General features: G+C 58.6%; 2 protein-coding genes across 3 annotated transcripts; both read right to left on the bottom strand.

Annotated features, from left to right (window-relative positions):
* Nucleotides 1-448: 448 nt before the first annotated feature.
* GSK3A (glycogen synthase kinase 3 alpha) lies at nt 449-10383 on the bottom strand. Of its 2 annotated transcripts, XM_043899295.1 has the most exons (12): nt 9360-10383; nt 7462-7649; nt 6090-6173; nt 5816-5926; nt 4079-4209; nt 3878-3984; nt 2845-2942; nt 2671-2766; nt 2128-2314; nt 1717-1809; nt 1078-1130; nt 449-799 (listed from the first exon to the last, which is right to left on the bottom strand). In XM_043899295.1, exons 1-12 carry the CDS (start codon nt 9640-9642, stop codon nt 737-739), a joined length of 1494 nt encoding a protein of 497 aa, XP_043755230.1. In that variant the 5' UTR covers nt 9643-10383; the 3' UTR covers nt 449-736. The 2 variants fall into 2 exon arrangements, with proteins under 2 accessions (XP_043755230.1, XP_043755229.1); XM_043899294.1 differs by having other exon boundaries at nt 449-1130.
* A 3332-nt stretch (nt 10384-13715) lies between these two features.
* Nucleotides 13716-21339, bottom strand: ERF (ETS2 repressor factor). The gene is made up of 4 exons (XM_043899292.1): nt 21158-21339; nt 16504-16738; nt 16006-16121; nt 13716-15891 (listed from the first exon to the last, which is right to left on the bottom strand). The coding sequence occupies exons 1-4, from the start codon at nt 21177-21179 to the stop codon at nt 14609-14611; spliced, it is 1656 nt and encodes a 551-aa protein (XP_043755227.1). The 5' UTR covers nt 21180-21339; the 3' UTR covers nt 13716-14608.
* Nucleotides 21340-22405: the final 1066 nt, after the last annotated feature.

Below are 22405 nucleotides of genomic sequence, written 5' to 3'. Positions count from 1 at the left end.
GCTAGGGTTTGGAAACGGCTCCTCTGCCCCCATCCATGCCCACCAAGAGTCTGTATCAAGGTTGTTTTGGCCTAAGTGACCCCCCACATCATCTTGTGTCCCCCTTAAGCGGCATGTAGCTCAGGCTATAATATATAGGGAGCCCTTTATTCAAACTTTGACTTTGCCACTTACATTCTGTAGCCCTGACCTATCTGATGGCCAGCTCTCTCACCAGTCACCTGGGAATGACAGTGCTTCCCTCCCTAAGTGGAAGCAGATGATATGTGCTGCGGTGGATGAGCCAGACGCAGCTTACCACATGCACAGAGCTGAGGCACAGGAGGCCTGGGCCAGCCTGGATTCACTCCACCCTGCTACCCTGCCTGAGACTGCAGCCCACTCTGTCCAACGGCCGCCCCCCAAGCTCCTCCCTCACCTCTGTGAAAACAGGTGTCTAGACAGGAAGCAGGTTTTCATGCCAATAATTTATTGAACGGAGGTCTGTACACAGGCAAACCTTACTGTGAAAACTAAGACATCAGGAGCTCCCCCACTGCCCCTGCCCTCCAGGGTGGGGAGAGGAGGGAGGAGGCCTTAGGGGCAGAGGACAGGAGCAGGGACACAGCTGTAGGAGGGGAAGGGGCCAGGTTGGACGGTGCGAATCGACATTTTCTTTAAGAAAAAAATTATAACAATCTATTTACACCCAGGGGCCAGGGGAGGGAAGAGGAGGAGAGGGGCTGGTCAGTTCTATTTACAAGGGACGCAGTAGGGGAGGGGGCTGGAGGAGGTGGAGACCTGGGGGGAGGGGGAGGGGCTGAGGGGGTGGAAGGTCCTCATGCCCCCCATCCCCTGTCCTTCCTTCTCTTCCCTCCCCACAACCAGTTAAAATCCTCTTAAAAAGCCCACCGCAGGGGTGAGGCTGGTGAGGGAGGGACTGGAGAGGGGGTGGGGACTCATTTACCTCTGCCCTCTAGTCTAGGGGCCCAGTCAGGGCAGGAGCTTGGTGGGCTATGGCCCCCCCTTCCCAGCCCCACACAGGGCTCCCAGATGGAAGGGTAGTTGGTGGCGCCCTCAGGAAGAGTTAGTGAGGGCGGCTGTGGTATCGGTCGACTGCCAGTCCGAGCTGGTCTGAGCCTCACTTAAAGCTGAGGGGGGGAAGGAGCAGATGGTTAGCCTGGGCCTGCTGGCCCCCGCCCCCCGCCCCCACCCCGCCACCCCAAGGCAGGAAGCTGGTGTGAGATGCTACGTTAGAAACCGAAAGCTGTCACTTTAGGTCGAGGGTTTCAAACTCAGACGCCAAAGGGCCAGGTTGGTCACTAAGTGACTCACAAGGGAGCGAAGCCCCCCTTGCATGGGCGGGGGGCAGCCGGACCTCAGCTCCAGCTGGCAGGACCACCCTGAGCAGAGGCAGGCCCACTGCTGCCCAGTCTGATTTGCTTCCCCAAGAGAAACAGGGAATCTGGATTTGCACATAAAATAGCCCTCATTTTTAAATGGGAGGAACAAATTTAACTGTGCAGGCCAAATTTATGTCTTTGGTTTTCCAGTTTGCATCTAAACACAAAATACAGGCAATAATGCCTTACAGAGGTGGCCATTCATGCGGGAAACATGCTTTCTGCCAACAATTTCTGCATGCTTGCAGTAAACTCAGGGGCTGTGAGAACAACTCCCCCCTCCCCATACACTGAGAAATGCGCTTCACTGCACAGGAGATGGCCCCCAACTTACCTTGTGAGGATGGGGTGAGGGAGGCAGTGCCCGCCGGGGACCTCAAGTGAGGAGGGATAAGGATGGCATTGAGAGATGGTTGGATGGTGAGTTCTAGAGACAGGAATGGACATGTCTAGTCAGGGGAGAGGGCACCTGGAGACCCAGTCCTGGTTAGAAAGGGGCACCAGATAGGGACAGGTGTAGCCACTGAACCCTTTAAATAAAAAACTGGAAGGAGCATAACACGGGAGATCGCAGAGTGCAGAGGAGGTGGGTTGGGGTCTCCCTGCATCAGGGAGGGGTGTATTTCCTGAGCCCCAGGACTGCTTTGCAGCCCACCCTCAGCTCTCTACTCCTGTCTTCCACACCAAGCTCTTTGCTGTCTCTGGCTGCCCCCCCAGCACCCGAGATCCCAGGCTGAGTTCTCACCGCCAGGACTGAAATTGAAGAGGGGGGGAAGCGGGCGGTTGTTGGGGAGCTGGGTTCCAGGACATCGCAGTTCATCGAAGAAGCTGTGGGCGCAGGCTTCCAGCGGGGAGAGCCTCGAGGACGGGGTGTACTCCAGCAGGCTAGAGCAGAGCGCGATGGCCTCGGGCGGTGTTCGGGATTTGAACACCTGAGGGGTGGGGAGGGGGTAGAGGTGACAACGGGTGAGGCCCTGGGCCTCCTGCTTGCCTCCCACAACCCTACGTGCCAGATGAGGAAACTGAGGCGCAGCCTCTTGAGGGGAGGTGAGTTTGTATCGGATGAGCAACCTGCTCGGGTCCCATGACTGTTTGGGCCCTGCTGTGCTGTGAGCCCGTTTCCCCATCAGAAAGTAGGCCTCTGGGATTTACTGGGAGTCCTCAGCTTTAAACTTTGCCATGTGATCAAAGTTAACGGACTGAGCCATGACTGGAGCCAGGTCCCCAGACCAGCTGGCCTCCAGCGGGGACTTCAGCCACACTGCCTGAACCCCTAGCCCTGCCCCACCTTTGTCCAGGGGTGAGCTTTAATCTGGGGGAACTTGAACTCCGTGTAGTTGGGGTTCATCTCGCGAATCTGTTCCCGGCTTGGTGTTCCCAGCACCTGTAGGGAAAGGGAGGAGTCTGAGCCAAGGTCCTTGGCCCTGAGCCCAGTCCCTGCCCACCCTGGCCCTGCCCTCACCTTGATGATCTCCACCAGCTGGTCCACCCCACTGTCCCCAGGGAAGATGGGCTGGCCCAGGAGGAGCTCAGCCAGTACGCAGCCAGCCGACCACACATCTGAGGAGGAACGGGGGAGGGTCAGAGCTACCATGCCCATCCCCGGGCAAGCACTTCTGTCCTTCATGATCACCCTGAGAAATGCCAAGAGCCCCATTTTCTTGGCTCAGAGAGAAAGGGCCTTGCACAAGGTCACACAGCATAGGAACACAGGAGCCTGACTCTGAACCTCCAAGTCTGCCTGACTGCGCCGTACTCTCCAATCTAGAGGCTTCCATCGCCTCTCCGCTCTGATCCCAGTAAGCCTTTTCTCTGCAGCCTCAGAGGACACATCAACAGGCCCAGAACAGACACCTGTGTTCTCCGGGCCTCAAGAAGGGAGAGCATTAAATGAGCTGCCTTACTCACTTCTGGCCTCTTTTCTGCTCTTGGAAATAGCTGGCCTGGTTAGTCACCCCTGCCAGTCCTGTACCTTGGCCCCCACAGCACAAGTTCACATCTAGGGACCATGAAGTTTCCTCGCAAAACTGATGAACTTTCTCTTCCAAACACTTTCACACCCTCTCCTCATGCCTGGAAGTTGGCACTCTCACCCCCAGCAACAGGGAAGGACATCGAGGCCCTGTGAACAGGTCACACCCTCATGGTGGCAAAGTCTCTCACCTCCCGATTCCCCCAAGGTCACTGTCAGCCCCTCCTGCTGACTGAGGAGAAAGGACTTCCTGGGAGGTTTCAGGGCTGTATGGACTCTGGAGTCAGGTCCGCTTTCAAAGCCCAGCCCTGCCCAGTCCCACCTGACTGTGGGCAGGTGACCTCACCACTCTAAGCTTTAGACTGTAAAATACACCTATGACAGCATCACCTTCCTGAATTTGTGAGGACTGGTTAAAGGAACAGATGTTAAGCTTTTATCACTGGGCCTGGCAGACACACAGAAAGACCTGAAAAACTGCCACGACTGCTACTCCCACCCCCGACCCTCCCTCAAGTCTGACCGATGGATGAGGTGTAGTCGGTGGCTCCGAAGATCAGCTCTGGGGCCCGGTAGTAGCGAGAACAGATGTAGGAGACATTGGGCTCCCCGCGGACCAACTGTTTTGCACTGTGGGAAGATATGGGCAGGAGTCAACACAGGCCAAGGGTCGGGACCCCTCCTCGCCCCTTCAGCCACCCAGCCCACCCCAGGTGAGGCCCACCTGCCAAAATCACAGAGCTTGAGGACAGCAGTGTCGGGGTCCACCAGCAGGTTCTGGGGCTTGATGTCGCGGTGACACACACCCTGGGAGTGGATGTAGGCCAAGCTCCGGAAGAGCTGGTACATGTACACCTGGGGTGGGCAGGGGACAGCAGAACTCCAGCCCAGTTCTCTCCGCAGAGCATACCCCTGCTCCACCATCTCGGCCTGCAGGGCCCTTCCAGGCCCACTCTCCCTGTCTTGAAAACAATTCTGCTGCCCCTTGGTTCTCAAGTTTTGGTGAGCACCAGAATCACATGGAGGCTGTGTTAAAACAAGGACTGCAGGGCCCACTCCCAGAGGTTCTGATCCGGTAGATCAGGATGAGGCTCTGCAACCAGCCCCCTAGTGCTGGTGCCGGTCCACACTTTGGAAACCACTGCTTCAAACACACACTTCAGCAGAAGCCTGATGGACAAGACAGATACATCAGGAAGGCCTTGTTTTAAAGCAGGCTGGGGAGCCTCACCAAGAAAACCACTGGCTGTAGGAAGGGCTCAGTCTCCTTCACTCAGCAGTCAAAACCACCCTCAGGCCAGCCCTTTCCACCTGGATTTTTCTGCTATTCTCTTTCCTACTGACTGGGACGTTAAGTGCCAAAGAGCAGGGATCTCTGTGTTTCCGTCACTGCTGCAGCCCCAGGGCTTCGTCCAGTGCCGGCATGTGTAACTGCTCAGGCCTGCCTCCTGGGCACCGCCTCCTCGGTTCCCAGTGCCTGTGGCCAGAGATGCCCACTTCTTGCCCTGTGCCCAGTCTCCTCCCAGAAGCCTTCCTTGATCCTTCTCACTCCCAAAGCAGGCGGGGCCAGGGGCCTCTTGTTTGCAGAAGCCCTGTGCTTCTTCCGGTTCGGCCATTGTTGGTAGTCTTATAGTTTTCTGTGATGATGCCTGGCTACCCTGCTAAACTGAGAGCTCTTCAGGAGCAGTCTGGGTCTCAGTCAGTGGGACCTCTAGAGCTGCTCAGTGCTGGGTCCAGGACACAGTTCATAAACCAGACCACCACCACCCACCCCCACAGAAGGTGAGGTCCCACAGCACCAATCTAGGCCTGAGATACGTAAAGCCAGCGGGAGGAAAAACTGGGCCCATGCAACCTCCGCAAACGTGAACCCACCCTCCTCCCACCATGTAGCTGCCTGCTCCGGTCCCGTTCTCCACAGCATCCCTAAGGCCGCCCGCCCACCCACCCAGCCACCCACTCACTCACTCAAATACGTCCTTAGGGACAGTAACACACAGGGCACAGTACCAGGGGAATGAGCCTCTGCAGGCCACGAATGAAGATGCCGGAGTCCCTCGTTCCATGGACACTAAGTTTCCTCCAACCCTGCCTCCTACCGTCCCTCTCTGCCAGGGCTCCACAGGCCAGGACTCTGACCTCATTGTGCCTCTGCATTCTAAGTCTCTACCTCAATTCTGAGCTGACCGCACCAACACTAATGGTGCTGGTGGGCTCCTAGTGTAGATCTGAGCAGGTAATGTGCAGCCTCCCCAGCCCTCGTCAGCCTACCTCCCTGATTGAATCAGGCCTCGGGCCGGGCTGCCCTGCCTTTAGGAAGCTCCATCTCTGGGGATGTAGGGACAAGGGCAAGGCACGTGAGGCCTCTAGAGACCAACATAAACTTGGAAATGACAGGAGAGTCTGTCTGGAGCCCCTGACTTGGTCGGCCGGGACCCCTGCAGCCCACCAGCCTGCCTACCTTGACATAGATGATAGGGATGCTCAACTTGGCCTTGGTAAAATGGCGGGCCACCCGGTACACTGTCTCGGGCACGTATTCCAGCACCAGGTTTAGGTAAAGCTCGTCTTTCTGCAGAGAGCAAAGGAGAGGTGTGAGGCGGCGTGAGAAATGAGCAAGGAAGAGGGGGAGGAAGGTCTGTGGGGAATAACGGGGGAAGGATGAGCAGCCATGAGAGAGGCAGGCAGACGGGTGGAGCCCAAGCGGAGGAGGAATCCCCACACCCAGGTCTCACCTTCTCCCCACTGGAGTAGAAAAAGTATCTCAGTCTCACGATATTGCAGTGATCCAGCTTACGCATAATCTGCAGCTCTCGGTTCTTGGGGGGGCAAGGGAAGAGAGCCTCAGAAGACAAGCCACTCTCCCTGCCTCCCCGCCCGAGCACCCCTCACCACAGCTCTACTCCCCCATTCCTGCCGGCAGGGCCAAGCAGCCACTCTGTGAGTTCCAGCTCCAAGGCCCCATATGAAGCAGCCCCTAATTCCTCACCCCAACTCCCCTCACACACAACTAAACTCAGACCACTTACATGTGCTTCCTGCAGTCTACTTCTTAAAAATGTTTGATTTTTCGCTCAGATTTACAAAACAAATGACTTCACATGTAAATCTAAGTTTTTCAGCTTCTCTTGAAAATCACATGATGTGGCCACATGAGGCCCACCTCCCTGCCTGGCACCAGCAACACTAGACAGGGAGAGGTCATCCAGGTGCCCCTAGGCCCCACACCGCTCCACTGCTTTCACGGGAGGCATCTGAGCACTTGGATCCTGAGTCCAGGACTCCAGGCTTCTCATCCTTACCTTCCCAGTAGAGATCCAGCCTCAACCTCTTCCCAGAAGACCTGTCTTAGCACTCTTCCCTCTCCTCTGTTCCCCCCTGGGGCCTCAGAGGCCCCTATCCTCAGATTCCTCTCACTTCGGGACTCACCTATAGTCAAATTCTGACCAGCACCCTGGAGGAAGACCTGCCCCTGAGAGTCCTCACTGCCTGAGACCTAAACTCTGACCTGGTTTCTTCAGCCCAGGCTCAGTTTCTCCTACACTCCTACATAGGATCCAAAGGGCCTCTACCAGCTCACAGGTGAATGAGGAAAGAGGACCCCTTCCTCAGGGGTGACCGGGCCCCACACCCAGGCATCTGCAGCATAGGCAGGGTTTCTCCCAGCACGTGCCAGACCCTGGGGGCAGAGCCGGACCTTCGCAGACAGAAACATCAGCCCCACCAGCTTCCTTTCTCTTCTGGATAACAGAGTAACTCAGTGGTTAAGGTGAAGCGCTTGGGAATCGGATTCTAGCCTTGACCTTGTGCAATTCTCTTATCTGAGTCTCAGTTTCCAGTTTCTGCTTACTTAGAATGGGAGTAACAACAGTACCTACCCTCAGAGAATCTTTGCATAAGTTAAACTCACCTACAAAGCACTTACAAAGAACAAGAGCCCGATAAAAGTCAGCTCTGGGTTCTGGAATCCACATCCCCACACAGCTCACTCTCTTCTCTGGCCCATGCTTGGACCCTCTGTACAAACCCAAGGCCAGCACTCTTGCTGGGGTGCCCCCACCAGTCATGTGCAGTCAAACCTCCTGATCCCCGTTCCCCGCAAGCTACCTTGAACCTCTTGTCCTGGAGAACTTTCTTGATGGCCACCAATTCCCTGGTGTCTGCCAGCCGTGCCTGGTACACGACCCCAAACGAGCCACTGCCAATCACTTTGATGTCTGTGTAAGCCACCTCCTGGGAGCGCTCCGGGCCTTGGCCTAGAGTGGCTACCACTGTGGTCACCTTCCCACTGTCACCTGGGGAGCAAAGGGAACACACAATCTACTGACCTTTCCCCTCAGGCCACCACCCCATCCTGGGGCTGGGAGAGGGCGGGGAGTCTCTACAGGAAGCTCATGGGGTGGGGGATGGTCTTTGTCCCTCCCCCATCTTCAAAGGTGGCTCCTAGATCCCTCCTTTTCCCCTCTTCCCTTCAGGGAACCCCAAATCCTGACTCCTCCCATAGGGGAGAATACTGACACATAAAACCTCTTGCTGTACCAGGGTTGGTAACCCCTAATTTCCATTTCTGGTGAGCAGCCAATTACTGGTCCCTCCTGATGTGAGGAGGCACCACCACTCCCAGATGTTGACTCCATCCATGACGAGAGCTAACTGCCTTCTGCTCCCTCCTCACTAGGGAGAGCCTGACCTAACCTCTTCCACTCGAGAGCAGGAACCCTGAGGTAATTCTATGTTAGGAAAGCCCTAACCTTTCCCACAACTTGGGGGACAGTGATCTCTAATGCACCTGGTAACTTCACCACTGGTTTCTGGTGACAGAAAAGAATGACTCCTCTCGTAGGGAGTGCCAGCACCCTAACTCTCACTTTTGGGAGACAATTAGCTCTTACCCAAATACTCTGGGGCTAGAAAAAGGCATTGGCCTGACCTCACCTGTGAGGTTTGGAGCCCTAGACCCCATCTGTATGTAACCTGATAGTGAGAATGGTGAACCTGATCTCTATCATCAAGGGTTTATCCTGGCCTCAGTCCTTTAAAGGAAATTCTCAAAACATTCTGCAAATGGCAGCAAAAGTTGGTGGCATTCTTGGAGGAAAGGGATCCCTCTTCTCAGGGTAACTGGTGAAAGGTCCCCCAAAGAAAAGAAGTCAGTGATGAATCAGATCCATTCAGAGGGCCAGTGAGGGAGAGGATCCTATATAGCTATTTATCCAGCCAATGACATCATACATCAGAATAATGAAATGGGTATAACTTCACATCCTTATTCTAGGGGACAGACTGGTAACCTCCCCTGCCCCCACTCCATTTTCTGTGAAAGGAAACCCTTCAAGAAAGACATCTTTTCTTGAATATTAGTGACTATGAACTTGGTCTGAAAGGTATGCTAACTTCCAATCTGCCCTCAAGAAGCAGCAATCATTAATTTCCACCACTGGAGATACAATTCTACATATTATGGACAGATAGTGTTTTAAAAGGGAAGATGACTGGGTATAAGATTTGGAAAGCCCTGGCCCTGTTCTTTGGGGCCACAGCAAACCCAAATCCCTGCTTCTAAGTGATACTCACTCCAAATCCCCATGCTCTAATAGGGAGCAAATTCAGATCCCTTCTCTGGGTGGTGGTGATCTTATTCGTGTTCTCTTGAGAAACAATAACCCTTGAGCCCCATTTGCAAGCGACAATGACCCCTGATCCGTTCTCGAATGGATGGCAACATCAGATTCCTGTTTTTAAGGCTCACGGACCCAAGACTTCGGGACTGGAAGAACAGAAACCTGTGACCCTGTCTTTTGGAGGATTACTAATTCTAATTCTAAACTCCAAGTGATGGTAACCCCCCCAAATCCCTCTCTCCGGGAGGGGGTAGATCTCAGATCCCAGTTTGGGAAGGCACAGTGACCTCGAGCTCCTCCCTGAGCATACAGAAGAACCTGATCGACGTCTGAGTGGCTTCAGGGATCCGATCTCCACCCGCCACGGGCGCCGCTAGTACTCACGGCCCAGCTTCACTCCGGGCGGCGGGAAGCTGGTGCCCGCGCCGGGGCCGCCGCTGCCTCCTCCGCCGCTGCCGCTGGGGCCACCCCCGGAGCCCGAGGCCCCCACGCCCCCGCCCATGGCTCCGACTGACGTCTTCCCGCCGCCGCTGCCTCCTGGGCCAGAGGCCGAACCCCCCGGGCCGCCGCCGCCGCCGCCGCCTCCGCCGCCTGGCTCCGCGAACGAGCTGGTCCGCGCCCGGCCCGAGCCCCCAGGGCCGCCCCCCGAAGGCGCGCCACCGCTCATGGCGCCGAGCGCAGGCCCAGGCCGCGGGGCTCGGGCTGCCCGGGCTGCCCCCGCCGCTGCCGCCGCCGCCGCCTCCCCCGGGCTCCGGCCTCTTCCAGGCCGCGCCGCTCGGGCTCCGGCTCCGGCCCAGCGCCCGCCGCGGGGCACGCTGGGAGATGCAGTCCGCCGGCCCTCCGCGATGCCGTCGCGGCTCTAGGCCCTCACAGAGAGCCGCGTGGCACGCCGGGAAATGGAGTCCACAGACCTCAGAGAGGGATGCGGGGATGATGAGTCGCGCTGCACCTCGGGAAACAGAATCCCGGGCAATAAGTTGGACAACTGTGCCCACAGCGGACTCTGAAGCACTTTCTGAAGTAGAGTCAGAGTCGCACACTCACTCCATTGCGGCAACCGCGTGCCCCTAGGTGTGCCTCAGAAATGTAGTCTCAGGCAACTCCATCAGGGAGCTGTATAGGCCCGATGCACTCCGGGAAACGGAGTCCAATCGTTCACTTAGTTTATTGGTTGTTTGCCGACTGGCGCCAAGTGCACCCTGGGAAATTGAGTCGGAGCCGGTGGACCTGCCGCTATCTGGCTGTGAGGCAAGCCGGGAAATGTAGTCGTCGCCACGCCCTCACCGCATTGCAGGTCTAAAGCTACTTCCAAAGCACGCCGGGAAATGGAGTCCCATGTGATTCCTAAGCCCCAAGTGGATATTGCAGTTCCGGAGATAGGCTAGGAAATGGAAAGGCAGAGCATTCCTCCACCCTCGTTTGCTAGGCCGCAATCCCTGCTGGGAAATGTAGTCAACACCGAGGCTTCAGAGTAGTTGCTACACCGAGCCTTGTGTCTTCTGGGAAATGGAGTTCAAGGCGGCCTTACCATTGACTGAGGGGGCGGGGTCTACCATAATCCTGAAGCATGCTGGGGAATACTCCAGACCGGATCCCGACCCTTTGTGAGAAGACAGCTGAGGCTTGCCGGAAAGAGCGTGAGCGAAAGGGGAAAGAGAGTCGCCTAAGAGAGACTGCAGAAAGTTTCAACGCCTCCTCTCCTGACGCCAGGTCCCAAGAAAGAGCCGAAGTCGATCAGGGACTACTGGAAAATGGAGTGCAAACACTCCCAAGTTTCCACAAATCCGGAAGGAAAACCCTCCCCGCCAACGATTTAGGAAACAAAGTTTCCGGTGGATTTTCAAGACAATACAGTCTTCGGATGTTGTCTAGCTTTTCCTAACAATGTAGGTTGCACCAGGAGGCTGAACTGAAGGTGGAAAGAAATGAAAACACAATTTATCTTGAACATCCCATTAAGCTTTTTGAATCCTCAGCCTTCCTAAATTACAGGATCCTGGAAGGCCCAAAAGAAGGAAGCCAACTGCTAGGAGTAGCCTCGCGTTTTGTGCTCGCATTATGTTGCCCCCACTTATCCATTAATACCCGGAAGGACGGTAGTCCAAAGCGCGCTGGGAAAGGGAGTTCGTTTGAGAGTGTGTGTGTGTACAGAGCTCGTGTGAGTGTGTGCTGTGAGTTCAGGTGAATGTGTGTCTATGTGTTCCGGAAGTATTTGTAACTGAAATGAAGTCACCCTCCTCCTCTCCTGCCTCGTGGAATGACGGGAAATGGAGTTCTAGGCTTCACTTTAATCAGATCCTGTGATCACTCTAATTGCCTTGCCCTTTGAAAAAAGTCTCGTCCACGCTGTAGCTGAGTGCAATTTCCAGCGGACACAAACTCCTGGGGCAGGACGGATAGTAACTCTGAAGCCTTTCGTACTACATTAACCAGAAGGCAAAGCACAGTCACACTTCCACTCTCTTAATGAATGTGGCTACATCACGCACGGTCTAGAGCGGGTGCTTCTGGGAGTTGTAGTAGTTCCTCAGTCAAACAATTCCTGCTGCCCTCTGACGGCGGCTCGGAGTCCAAAAGCAAAAATCTGACTCAAGACCCAAGTCCTGGGGAATCCTAACCTGGACCAAGAAGGCTTACAAGGGCAGGAGTACAGGGCGGAATAGCGGCGGTTACTTAACGGCCAGAACCCGTGGGACGTGCGGAGTGGACCGCGCGTGGGCAACCGCCAGAGGATATTGGGGTCCGTGGAAGTCTGAGGGAGTCAGTCTGAAGGAATCTTATCCGAATGTCTGTACAAGATGAGAGCATTTGTTGAGGGGTGCTAGAGCGGGTTGTAAGTGGCTACGAGGGGCCTCTGGGTGTCTAGAGGTGCTCAGAGGAGTGAAGAGGTAAAATGATCTTCCTGGAGAGAAGTGAAGTCAGAAAGGACTTGAGGTGTCTGTAAAAGGTCTGTGGGAGACTGTGAGAAACTGATGGTGACTGAGGGTATTTCTGAGGGACCTGAAGAAGTGAGGGATGGTTGAGAAGCCTAAGAAAGGAATTTCTGGGGACTGAGGGAGTGCTGGGGATTATAGGTAAGGAGAGGGTCTCTGATGTTATGAATTAATTGATGGAAGTGTCTTGAGATCTATAAAGAGCTTTTACTTGGTATCAGAGATCCTGGAGGATGTGGAAGGGAGCAGGGGTATGACCTTGCAGAAACTGAATAGATTTAGATGGGCCACTTTAAAGATGAGAGTAGCTGCTGGAGTTTTCAAGACCAGAGGCCACCTGTGACATCCCACTCAGCCAGAATTTGGGGGAAGAAATCTGGCTGGGCTGTGGTCTGACCTGGAGAGGGGTTCTGGGGCTGAGCGCCTTTGACTCCATGTTAGATCCGGTTTAGATATGCTTTGAAGGCACTAGAATCAGGTGCTGAGACTACTAGTCAGGGTCCTTCCTCCTACCTCAGTGATGACATCCCCCTTTCTCCATCACACCACCACCAACTTAGCTGCATCTATGTTGCCAGGAGACATGCCTCATCCCTACTTCCAGAAATAGCCCAGTGGCCCCCACCCCAAGGGAGTGACTTACATCACCCAGGAGAGGGAGCAGTTGTCTGCAGGCCTCCACAGGAGCCTCACAGTACCCCAGCCCTGGATCCTTTCTTCATTGCCAACAGGCACCATCAGGGACCACCCACCTGGGGCTGACTTGAAATGAGGATGAAATGAGAGTGGGTAGGAGTTTCCAGTTCCTTCCCCCACAGTTGCACAGGGTGGGGTTTCATGGTGAAGCCATGCAAGCCCAGAGCCCTCAATTCTCTTAGCAGCTGTGTGGCCTCTGGAAAACTCCTTTCCTTCTCTGGGCCTCAGGCACCTCACCTGCACTGGATGGGTTGTGCTGTCTAAAAGAAACTCCAGAAAAAAACTAAAATAAAAGAACCTCCAGCTTGGATACCTCCTCCTGATTCTTTCATCTGATTCAAGCTCTCCAACTTGGGCTTCTGGCTTTATGACCTCTCCTGTCAGATCTTAGGAACTTGAGATCCTGGTCTAGATCCAGCCATCCTGGCTTTAGGAGAACTGAGTTGTTGAAAGAATATGTATTTCAGAGACAGACTTCATTAAAGTCCCAGTTGGGCTTAAGGCCTTGGGCAAGTCATTAAAGTGAGCCGCTTGCTCCCACCTTGCTCAATGTTGGAGATAAAGAACTCCAGCTCCTAAGTACCTGGCACACAGTAGGTGAACAGCAACTGCAAGTAAGCCAGTCTCTTCTTAATTTACAAGCGGACTGCTCCCATGGGTTGATGGGAAGATCACCAAAGTGCCTTGAAAGATCTACATTGGACTCCCAGGTAACTCAAGCACCTCTAAGAGCTGACGTGTGAGAGAACACCAGAGGTAGTGCAGGAGTGCCAGGACTTCACCAGAGCCTGGAGCAATGAACAGGGGTTCACAGAGAAGAGAGGCATTTCAGGCAGAATAAGGGCCATAGCCTGGTGTTCAAGAGCCGAAAAGTGCTCCCAAGAAGAGTGGATCCCCACCAAAGAGGGGGACAGTCAGAGGGCCAGAGAATGCCCGAGACCTTCATCACCAGGCCCAGAGGTTTAGTGGCCCCCAAGGTCAAGAGTTCATTTTCCAGACCTGGACTTGACCCTCTCAGATGGGGTTAGGCCCTCTGGCCATGGATCCACTCAGGGCCCTGGTCCAAGAACCAAAGGATGTGGCCCTGAGATGGCTGCACGCAACACTCAGATCACTGCATCCAAAGGTCCAAAGTTTTTATTGTTTTGAATACATTCTCCAGCAGCCCCCGACTTCCCTCCCCACCCACCCTCCATCCCCAATACAGAATAAGGCTTGACCACAGACCCCCACCCCAGGGGCCCCAGCTGGGAGGCAGAGGGGGCTTCCAGTTTGGTTTCAGGGCACCCCCTTCCCCACCTGCCTGCCTATGGGGCAAGTCCTAGGAGCAGCTGGGGGGTGAAGGGGTTGGACTGGCACTGGGGTGGGGACCAGGAGAGGGGTAGCAGGCACTTTGTAGAGATTTGTGGCCTATGGGCGGCACCCCTCACCCTCCTCTGCCCCCACCTCCCCCAACACGGAATTTTTGGTTCATCATAAAATGTCCCTCCCTCCTCTGCTGCAACCCTGTGGGGCTATGAGAAACCCAGGCACTCACGGCCCCTGGAGGGGCGGGGAAGGCAGGATTGGGGCTGAGGACGGCCGAGGATGGATAGGGAGAGAGGTACAGGAGGCAAAGGACAGGGAGGGACAAGGCTTTACTTCCTAAACGATTGTAATAAAAAAAGTTCCTGGGCTTTGAGGCCAGAGCCTCAGTTCAAATATAAATTCCCCAGAATGGAGGTGGCCCCCTTAACTCCCCCCTCCCTCCCACCCCCACCACTTTGCCCGGAGCTTAGAAACCCACAGGGACAGGGGATGGCCCCCCACCCTGGGCACCCACCCACCCTCACCATTTAAAAAAAAAAAAAAGAAATTAAAAGTTTTATACAAAACATGGGGGAGGGGAAAGAGGCGGTGGCAGAGCAAGACTAAAAAGCTGCCCTCACCTCCGGGAAATGGGGGGGTTAAGGCAGCAAAAGAGGCATGGGGGTGGGGGGAACGGGGGTCCCCTGCCCACAGCCCTCAGGAATCTCGATGCTCCAGAGAGAGCTGGGCTGTAGCGTGCTGGAGGTCAGAGCTCACCCGCCTTGGGGTGAGGGGCCCCCCAGCCTCCCCAGGCCCCTCCCCACGCACCTTCTTGTCCTCACCCTCATCCTCAAGGCCCCCAGCAGGGCCCCCACCCCCTTCGAGGCGACAGTCTTCACTCCAGCGGCGTTTAAAGCGCAGCTTGAGAGGCATGCACTGGGCGACCCCGGGCGCCTCGCCCGGATCGGGCTTTGGGGGTGCAGGCGGCACACGAGGTGTCTTGAACACCTCCCCGTCTTCTTCGTCCTCGTCGCTGATGTCAGTCACCTCCACCTCCTCCGACTCGCCTTCGGAGATCGGTTCCACCTTGATCTGCGGCGGCGGCGGTGGCGGGGCCAGAGCCCCAGCCCCCTCAGCCAGCCCGCCTGCACCACTGCCGAGGGCCAGGCCGCCGCCCTTGTCAGCGCCTGTCGGGGCCTTCTCCCCAGCAGCCCGCTGCCGGCGTCCCAGGGGGGGCGGCTGGAGCTTAAACTTGAATGGAGAGGAGGAAGAGGAGGACGAGGCCGAGGAGGGGACCGGTGGGGTCTCGGGGGCCATGGGCGGCAGCGGGCACTTGTCGGGGCGCTGGGGCTGTGGCACCACCAGCCCGGGGTAGTGCAGGAAGGCGCGGGGGCTGAGGTGGTAGTTGTAGACGCTTTGGGTGTGGGCCTGCAGGTACCGTTTCATGTCCTCGGGGCTGAAGGAGAAGTGGGAGCCTCCCCCTGAGCCGCTGGGGCCCCCGCCACCACCGGGGTACATAGGGCTCAGCGTGGGGGACGGGGTGTAGGCCAGGTGGGTCGGGGTCATGGGCAGAGCCGGGGAGAGCTGCGGGGGCAGCAGAGAGCCAGGCCCGGCTAGAGGCGACACGGGGAAAGGGCTGAGGGGCTCAGGGCCACCCCGGGGCCGGGGGTAGACACGGAAGACACCAGGGTCGTGGGGCAGGCGGGCCAGCGGGGGCCCACGGAAGGCACCCAGCTCCGGGGGGCCGGGCGGTCGGGCCCGGGGGTCCTCTCCCAGGGGCTCTTCAAGCTCTGACGTGCCATCGCTACAGTCACTGACCGAGCCCCGGCCCAGGCGCCGGGCCACCACAGCCGAGAAGAGGGATGACGATGACGAAGAGCAGGCCGGCGGTGAGCGGGGATCCTCGGTGGGAGACAGCACCTCGGAGGGTGTCGAGGGAGGAAAGCGGAAGTGGCTGCCGCCTGTCGGCACTGGCGGGGCGCTCTGGGGCACCGCACCCCCTGACGGGAGAGGGAAGACATGACGTCAAGGCCCCTCCCCGCTCTGCTTCACCTGGACTTTCAGGTAGACCCTGCTCTCCCTCTGAGGACATACCCACCAGCCCTGGCACTCACCAGCCAAGCCCACGTCGATGAAAGGATAATTAACCAGCACCAGTTTGTTGAAGTTGAACTTGTAGGTGAACCGTTTCCCCTTGGTCTTGTGCAGAATGCGTTTGTTGTAGTAATAGCTGGGGGTACAGAAACACCGTTCATCAGAGGGTCAGTCACAGGGGACCCGAATCTAGAACCCAAACCTTGACCCGTATTAGCGCTGCTCGCAAAGGGTGACTGAAGAACGTGGGCCACACGAGAGGAATCAAGGTCCAGAGAGTGGGGACCAGTTCTCCCCTTAGTTCTGGGGTCAGACCACACACTACATCCATGACCACGTTCTCGCCTCGGTGTGACACGTGGGCTCAGGGGCGTTAGGACTTGGTCCGAGGTCACACAGCTACCATGTGGCACGGCCAGAAGTCAAACCCAATGCCTACTCCCAGGGGCCAGGGGGCTCCCAACCGGCGCGTGGGGGGGAGCTGTCCACGTTTGCCCTGGGGCCTCTGCCCTCCTCACCGCAGCGCCCGGCTCAGCTTGTCATAGTTCATCTGGGGCTTGCACTTGCGGACCCCCCAGAGCCGAGCCACCTCGTCGGGGTCCTTGATGACAAACTCTCCGTAGTCCCCCTGCCAGGCGATGACGCCCTGGTACTCCTCCTTCCGCAGCAGCTCCAGGATAAAGTGCCACAGCTGGATCTGCCTGGAGCCGGGGGACGACTCCGGCTTGTAGGCCCAATCCGGGAAGGCAAAGCCTGGGGACAGGAGGCAGGGGAGCGGCCCTGGGTCAGGGCGCCAAGTCCGGGGCCCTGGGGCCCATCCCAGGGTCCACCTCCTAGCCCCGCCCTTACCATGGGGAAACCCGTCTCCCCTTGCCAAGCCAAGACCTGGTTAGAGGGAGACAGTGTGTGTCTGTGTGTGTGAGGGGGGCTAGACAGGAGCTGGGGGGAGGGGAAGCTGGAGCCTGCTCCAGCGACACCGGGAGAAACAGGAAACCGTCGGCGGCGGGTCCCGGGGCCAGTGCCAGGGGGCCAGGCACCAAGCCAGGCCGGCGGGCAGGGCTGCCAGTGGGGGAGGAGCAGGAAGGGGCACACGTGGCCAGACGGGTTGGGGCTAGCCACCCCCAGCCCACCCTCACTCCCATTCAGGGTCAGTCATTACCACACCCCTGCCCCCACCAGCTCCTCTGTTCCCCTCCTAGGAACATACACTGTTTCCCTCCCAAGACCTACCGGAGCCCTTACTCCCACCCTAGGCCCCCAAGAGAAGGCTTTTTTTTTTTTTTTTTCTTAAAAGGACCAGGAGGGGTGGGGTGGCTGGTTGACGATGAGGTCAGCGCTTGCACACACAGAGGCTTCTGTCTTCCCTGGAGAGTGAAACCCAGACTGTCTGAGAGAGTGCCCCCCCATCAAGCCCAGGACCCTCTGTGCTGCACTGCCCTACCCAGACCCGGGCACATGGACCCAACCTGGCTGGAGGGCCTTAACACTGAACAGGCATCGCTCGCTGCAACCCGTTCCCCCTTCTGCCTTCTCATCTTTAGTGTCTTCCTTGCCCACCTACCTACCCGCCCCCAGCATTAACCTTGGGTAGAGGTTGGTGGTGGGCTGGTTGGTCCCTAGAGGGGGTGGGCAGCCTGATGGGGGGGAGTTGGGGGGGCTGCGGTTGTTGTCATTTCCCAAACCCCCGGGTAATCAGGGGCCATCAATAATTCAGCACTAGGCAGCCGGTAATGGAGGGGTGGGAGGAGGGAAAAGGGAGGAAGAGAAGAAGGGGGGGAGGCAGGACAGGAGCCCTGGTGCCACTAGAGGGAGAAGACCAAGGTGGACAGCTAAGGATGGGCGGGTCCCAAGTCCCAGTCAGGCTGCAAGGGTCAGCCTTCTTCCCAAGATCCTGGCTCAAACCCCAGCTGAAGCAGGTACCAACCCAACCTGAGGCAACATGGAACCTCCCTGAAAGTCCCCACCCAAGTCTGGAATCCAACAGGGGAGCCTTCCCCATGGGGACGCTGGGGATCAGCAGCTCCTGGTGCCAAAGGGACCACTCCCTCTAAATCAGAGCTGACTCTAATCCCTGACCCCCGGCCTTGGGCAGACTGGGATGGCCAGCATTCCCCACCTGGTCCCTGCCCCATTCAGAAATCCCAGCCTCCAGTCAGTCCCTCCGGGCTCCAGGGATATGACCATATGACCTCAGGGTGTCACAGACTCAGGGTCCTGTACCAGCAGTTCCTGCTCCATTCACAAGTGACAGGCCCTGACAGCACCTTCCATGGACCCCAGCATCCACAGCCCCATCCCTCTCTTGGTAATCCAGGTGTTCACCCCTTGATCCTCACCCTGCTAGAGAACCCAGGTCTGACGGTCTTGTTCAGGGCCCAGAGGCTCTTGGAAACCCAAGAGACCGCCCGCTTCATGTACCCGCCAACCTTCTCCAAAAAACTCCTGTCTCCCTTCATGGCACCAAGCTTCACACCCCCGCCCCCACCCCCAACAAGCCCCAATTTGGCTCTTGGACTCGGGGTGGGGGCCAAAGCCCCTGAGACATCAGTCTAGGGTTGGGAGGGTGTACTGATTTCCACCCTCCCCCCAAAATTAAAGCCACCCTTCCCAGCCCACCCGCCCCAGCCTCCTTGTCCCGGTAACCAAGCAACGTGTGTGCAGCGACAGTCCTGGGAGCGGGGGAGCAGGAGGCTAAAAATAAACTTTGCAGAAGAGAAGGAGTGAGAGAGACTACATGCAACACAAAGGGAACTCAGAAGGGAGGTGGGGGGCTCTGGAAAGGCCTCAAGCTGCATTCTGGGGGCTGACCCAGGCCCCCTTAGTTAAGCCCCCTCCCTGAACAACCTCGCTCCCAGGCCAGGACTCTGGCTCCCACTCATGGCAGCGACCCTCCCCATTCCCAGGCCAACCCCAAAGCCAGCTTTCCTCATCGGACACGGCATACATGAGGGCCTGTTCCCAGCTTTGGGGGGAGAAGGAAGATGGGGGGTGACGTCAGGGTGTCTCAATGGGGCTCTGTTCCCCAGGCTTTGGAGCCAGGAGCCAGGCACGGGCAAGGGGAGCATGTGTGAGTGTGTGTTGTGTATGAGTCCACGTGCTTAAAACAGGGAACCACCCGGCCTACACCAAGAAAGCCTGGGGATGCAGGACCTCTGGAGTATGGGGGGGGACAGTGAGGCAGCGACAGAGCAGCTGACACTGAGAGAAGAACTGAGGACGTTGGCAGACAGGGTGGAGAAGAGGCAGCAGACAGGAAGGGCTGGGATGGCGGGGTCCCAGAAGACACACCTGGATCCCACATAGGCGGGGTAGGGAATCTCCCAGACAGACTGTGGAAACCTGCGGGGGGGTGGGTGCAGAATTCTCGAGTACCCCTCAAATTCACCTTAACTGTCCAAACTTTTTTCAAAAGGACTATGGGGGTCGGAAGGGAGGGGCAGTGGTAGAGGAAGAACACGCCGGCCTCCTGGGGGGCCCCACCACCTCCCCCACTCCAGGCAGCCCTCGGTGGCGCCAGGGCCGGGAAGAAAACAGGAAGTGGGAAACAGCCGCGGCAGAGGAGAGAGGGGCCGGGATGGAGGATCGGATGGAGGGGCGCGCAGCGGCCAGCCAGGAGTCAGATGGACCCATGGACCCATCGGGAGGCCAGAAAAGGCTCCCGCCCCTTCCCCCAGCCAGAGAACCCACACACGGCGCGGCCCCAAGACTGGGATGGGGGAGCGGCCCAGCCGGTCCCACCAGGCGAAGGCCCGTAGCAGGGAACGAAGACGAGGCGGGGTTGTCTGGGTCCCTCGGCCCCCTCCTCCGGCGAGGGGAGGCTCCGGCTGCCCCCGAGGCCCAGCGGCCCTGGAGCCTTCGGGAGCCAGAGAGTATGTGGGACGCACGTGACTGACCCTACTGCACTCCGAGCCCCTGCCCACACCCAGCCCCCTCCTCGGCCCCCAATCCCCAGGCGCCGGAGCCCGGCTCGGAGCCCTTTAAGAGCCGCCCCCACCCGCCCAGCGAGGGGGGGCGGGGTGGGTGGGCCGGTCGGGGCACACACCCGCACACAGGAGCCCTAGCCGCGGCCGCCGCCGGGGGAAGGAAACAAGTTTGAACAGCGGCGCCCGGCCCCCTTCCCCCTCCCCCGTCCCCGCCCCGGGCCGGATTCCGACGGGGTAGACGGGCAGGGGGCGGCTGGGACCCCTCCCCCAGCGCGCCCGGGCGCAAAGTCCAGCCTGCGAGAGCCCGGGGGCGGCGGGGGAGGGGAAGGGGGAAAGTCCGAGTGGGGGGGGGGGGTTAATCCTGCTGCCCCCCGCCCGCCGACCGAGGGGGGGAGGGGAACCTTGGTCCCTTAAGGAGGAGCAAGTTGGCGGGGAAGAGGGGGGCGGAGGGAAGAGACGGCCGGTTGAAAGAGAAGGGCTGGATGAGGGAGGGGGGGCGAGGGGGGGAGCCTCCGCGTCCCCCCCACCTTCCCCACCCTCCTCAACCCCAGGTCCCCGGCGGCGAGGGAGGAGGGTTCCCAGGTCTCTCCGGAGCGACCTTAAAGCCGCGCGTTCTAAGGTCGGAAACAAAAAGTTCCTTTTTCGAACGTTCGGGCTGCGCTTTGGAACTTTGCGACTCGGCGCGGGCGGGGGAGCGAGGAGCCGGCGGAGACGGGCGGGGGAGGGGCGGCGCAGCCTGGACCCCGAGTCCCGGGCTCCCCACTCACGCCCTCCTCCTAGAGGCCATCCCGTATCCCCCTCTAAGCCGGTGCGGGGCACGCATCGCGATGAAGGTCACGGGCCGGACCGTGCAGCGCCGAACCGGGAATAGCGGGCCCTGTGGACAGCGCCCCCCCCACACACACCCCGCACACGTCCCGGCCCCCAGAGTGCAACGTGACAGAGCGGCTGGGAGGAACCCAGCCACCCCCGTGATCCCGGGTGTCAGGGAGAGCCCAGGTTTTGGGGTCCAGGCAAGGAAAGAACCAGGACTCGCAGCACCCAACCACTGCGTCCAGAAGCAGGAATTGGGGGCCCGGTGCACACCCCCGCTCGCACCGCAAGAAGCAACAGGTCTCGAGTGCTTGGGGGTCCCCCGCAACTGGGGATCACTCGGGCTCCCCCAGAACCCTTCAGCCCCCCCCAAAGTTTCTCCGCCTGGTTTCCCGGGGCAACAAGTCTCCCCCACACGTGCTGCCCCCGCCCCCACCTGTGTCCGCCGGGGTCTTCATGCTGGGGGGCCCGGGGCGAGGCGCCCCGACTCCGGGCCGCAGCTCCCGGCGCCCGCGCTGCCCCGTCCCGTCCCGAGCACGTCGGGCCGCCCTCGCCGATTCACCCGGCCTCGCCTCTCAGAGCCTCTCCCCTCCCCGCCGCCGCCTCCCGGGTTAATATCGCACTCCGGGGCCGGGACGCCCACGCCCCCCGGCCGGCGACGTCACCGCCGCGTCGCCATGGAGACACTGTGCCCGCCCCCTCCCCGCGCACTCACACAGACACACACAGGCACACATACATACACACGCGCGCACACACACACACACACACACACACACACGCCGGCGCGCTGCCACTGAGGACCGGCCGGCTCTAGGCTTAAAGGGGCCGCGCGACGGGGGAGGAGAGACGGAGGGGCTGGGATAGGATGGGGTCCTGGGGGTCACGACCTTTCTCTGAGGCGCCAAGTCTGAAGATAACTTTAAGTCCTCAGGATCCGCGACCTGCTGCCCCTCCTCCTCCTCTCCTGCCCACTGCGGAGTCCACATTTTCTTTGGAAGCCTGTAAGAGGGGTTTGGGGGTACCTTATGGCAAGTGTCAGAAACTTTTGTGAGGAGTATGGACCTTTTCGGAAGAGGCAGAACTTTCTCTGCAGGGGGTGAGGGGGGGTCGGGTCAAGACCTGAGAGGATGATCCAGACCACAACATTTCCCAGGCTGACCTTACCATGCGCCCCCCCCCCAACCCTGGGCCTGACTGGGGGCAGCTGTCCAGGGGTGGGGTGGAATGGGTGGGAAGCATTTCCCAGCGTCGGAAATGGGGAGGCGGCTGCCTCCTCCGCTCCTCCAGGGATAGGGTCTTGGCCTTCCAGATAGCCCCAGTCCCATCTGGGGAGGAAGTGACCAGAGAGAAAGCACGCAAGAGCCGCCCCCCATCCCCAGACTGCAGCTGTCTTGGGAACACGGCTGGCGCCGGAGGTACCCCCACTTCCACCTCCAAGGCAGGGGGGTTCCGGGGGTGGAGCCAGGATGCGAGGGGGTGACCAAAGTCTGAACAAATGTGTTCCCAAGGGACACTAGGGGGTCACCAGGAGACAGGAAGGCAGGGCTTAAGGATGAAGGCCAGTGCGTAGGGATGTGTTAAGTCTGTTCTCTGCAGCTGGGAGGAATGGATGGAGCCTGAGGCTTCGGGAAACAGGAAATCAGCAATGATCAGATGGCCAACAGCAGAGGACAAATAGCAG

Source organism: Cervus elaphus, chromosome 4 (assembly GCF_910594005.1).
Source record: "Cervus elaphus chromosome 4, mCerEla1.1, whole genome shotgun sequence".
Lineage (NCBI taxonomy): Eukaryota > Metazoa > Chordata > Mammalia > Artiodactyla > Cervidae > Cervus > Cervus elaphus.
Note: the sequence above shows the minus strand (reverse complement) of the source record. Positions and strands in the feature narration are given on the sequence as shown.

What these genes read in the sequence shown, in the direction of transcription:
- GSK3A (XM_043899295.1), bottom strand. Translation starts at nt 9,642, where the DNA reads ATGAGCGGTGGCGCGCCTTCGGGGGGCGGCCCTGGGGGCTCGGGCCGG. An exon ending in TCCAGGACAAGAGGTTCAAG is followed by an intron (nt 6,174 to 7,461) that starts GTAGCTTGCGGG and finishes TGCCCCCCCAAG; the next exon opens with AACCGAGAGCTGCAGATTAT. An exon ending in CCTCACCCCATCCTCACAAG is followed by an intron (nt 1,131 to 1,716) that starts GTAAGTTGGGGG and finishes TCCCCCCCTCAG; the next exon opens with CTTTAAGTGAGGCTCAGACC.
- ERF (XM_043899292.1), bottom strand. Translation starts at nt 21,179, where the DNA reads ATGAAGACCCCGGCGGACACAG. An exon ending in GAAGACCCCGGCGGACACAG is followed by an intron (nt 16,739 to 21,157) that starts GTGGGGGCGGGG and finishes TCCTGTCCCCAG; the next exon opens with GCTTTGCCTTCCCGGATTGG. An exon ending in AAGCTGAGCCGGGCGCTGCG is followed by an intron (nt 16,122 to 16,503) that starts GTGAGGAGGGCA and finishes CTGTACCCCCAG; the next exon opens with CTATTACTACAACAAACGCA.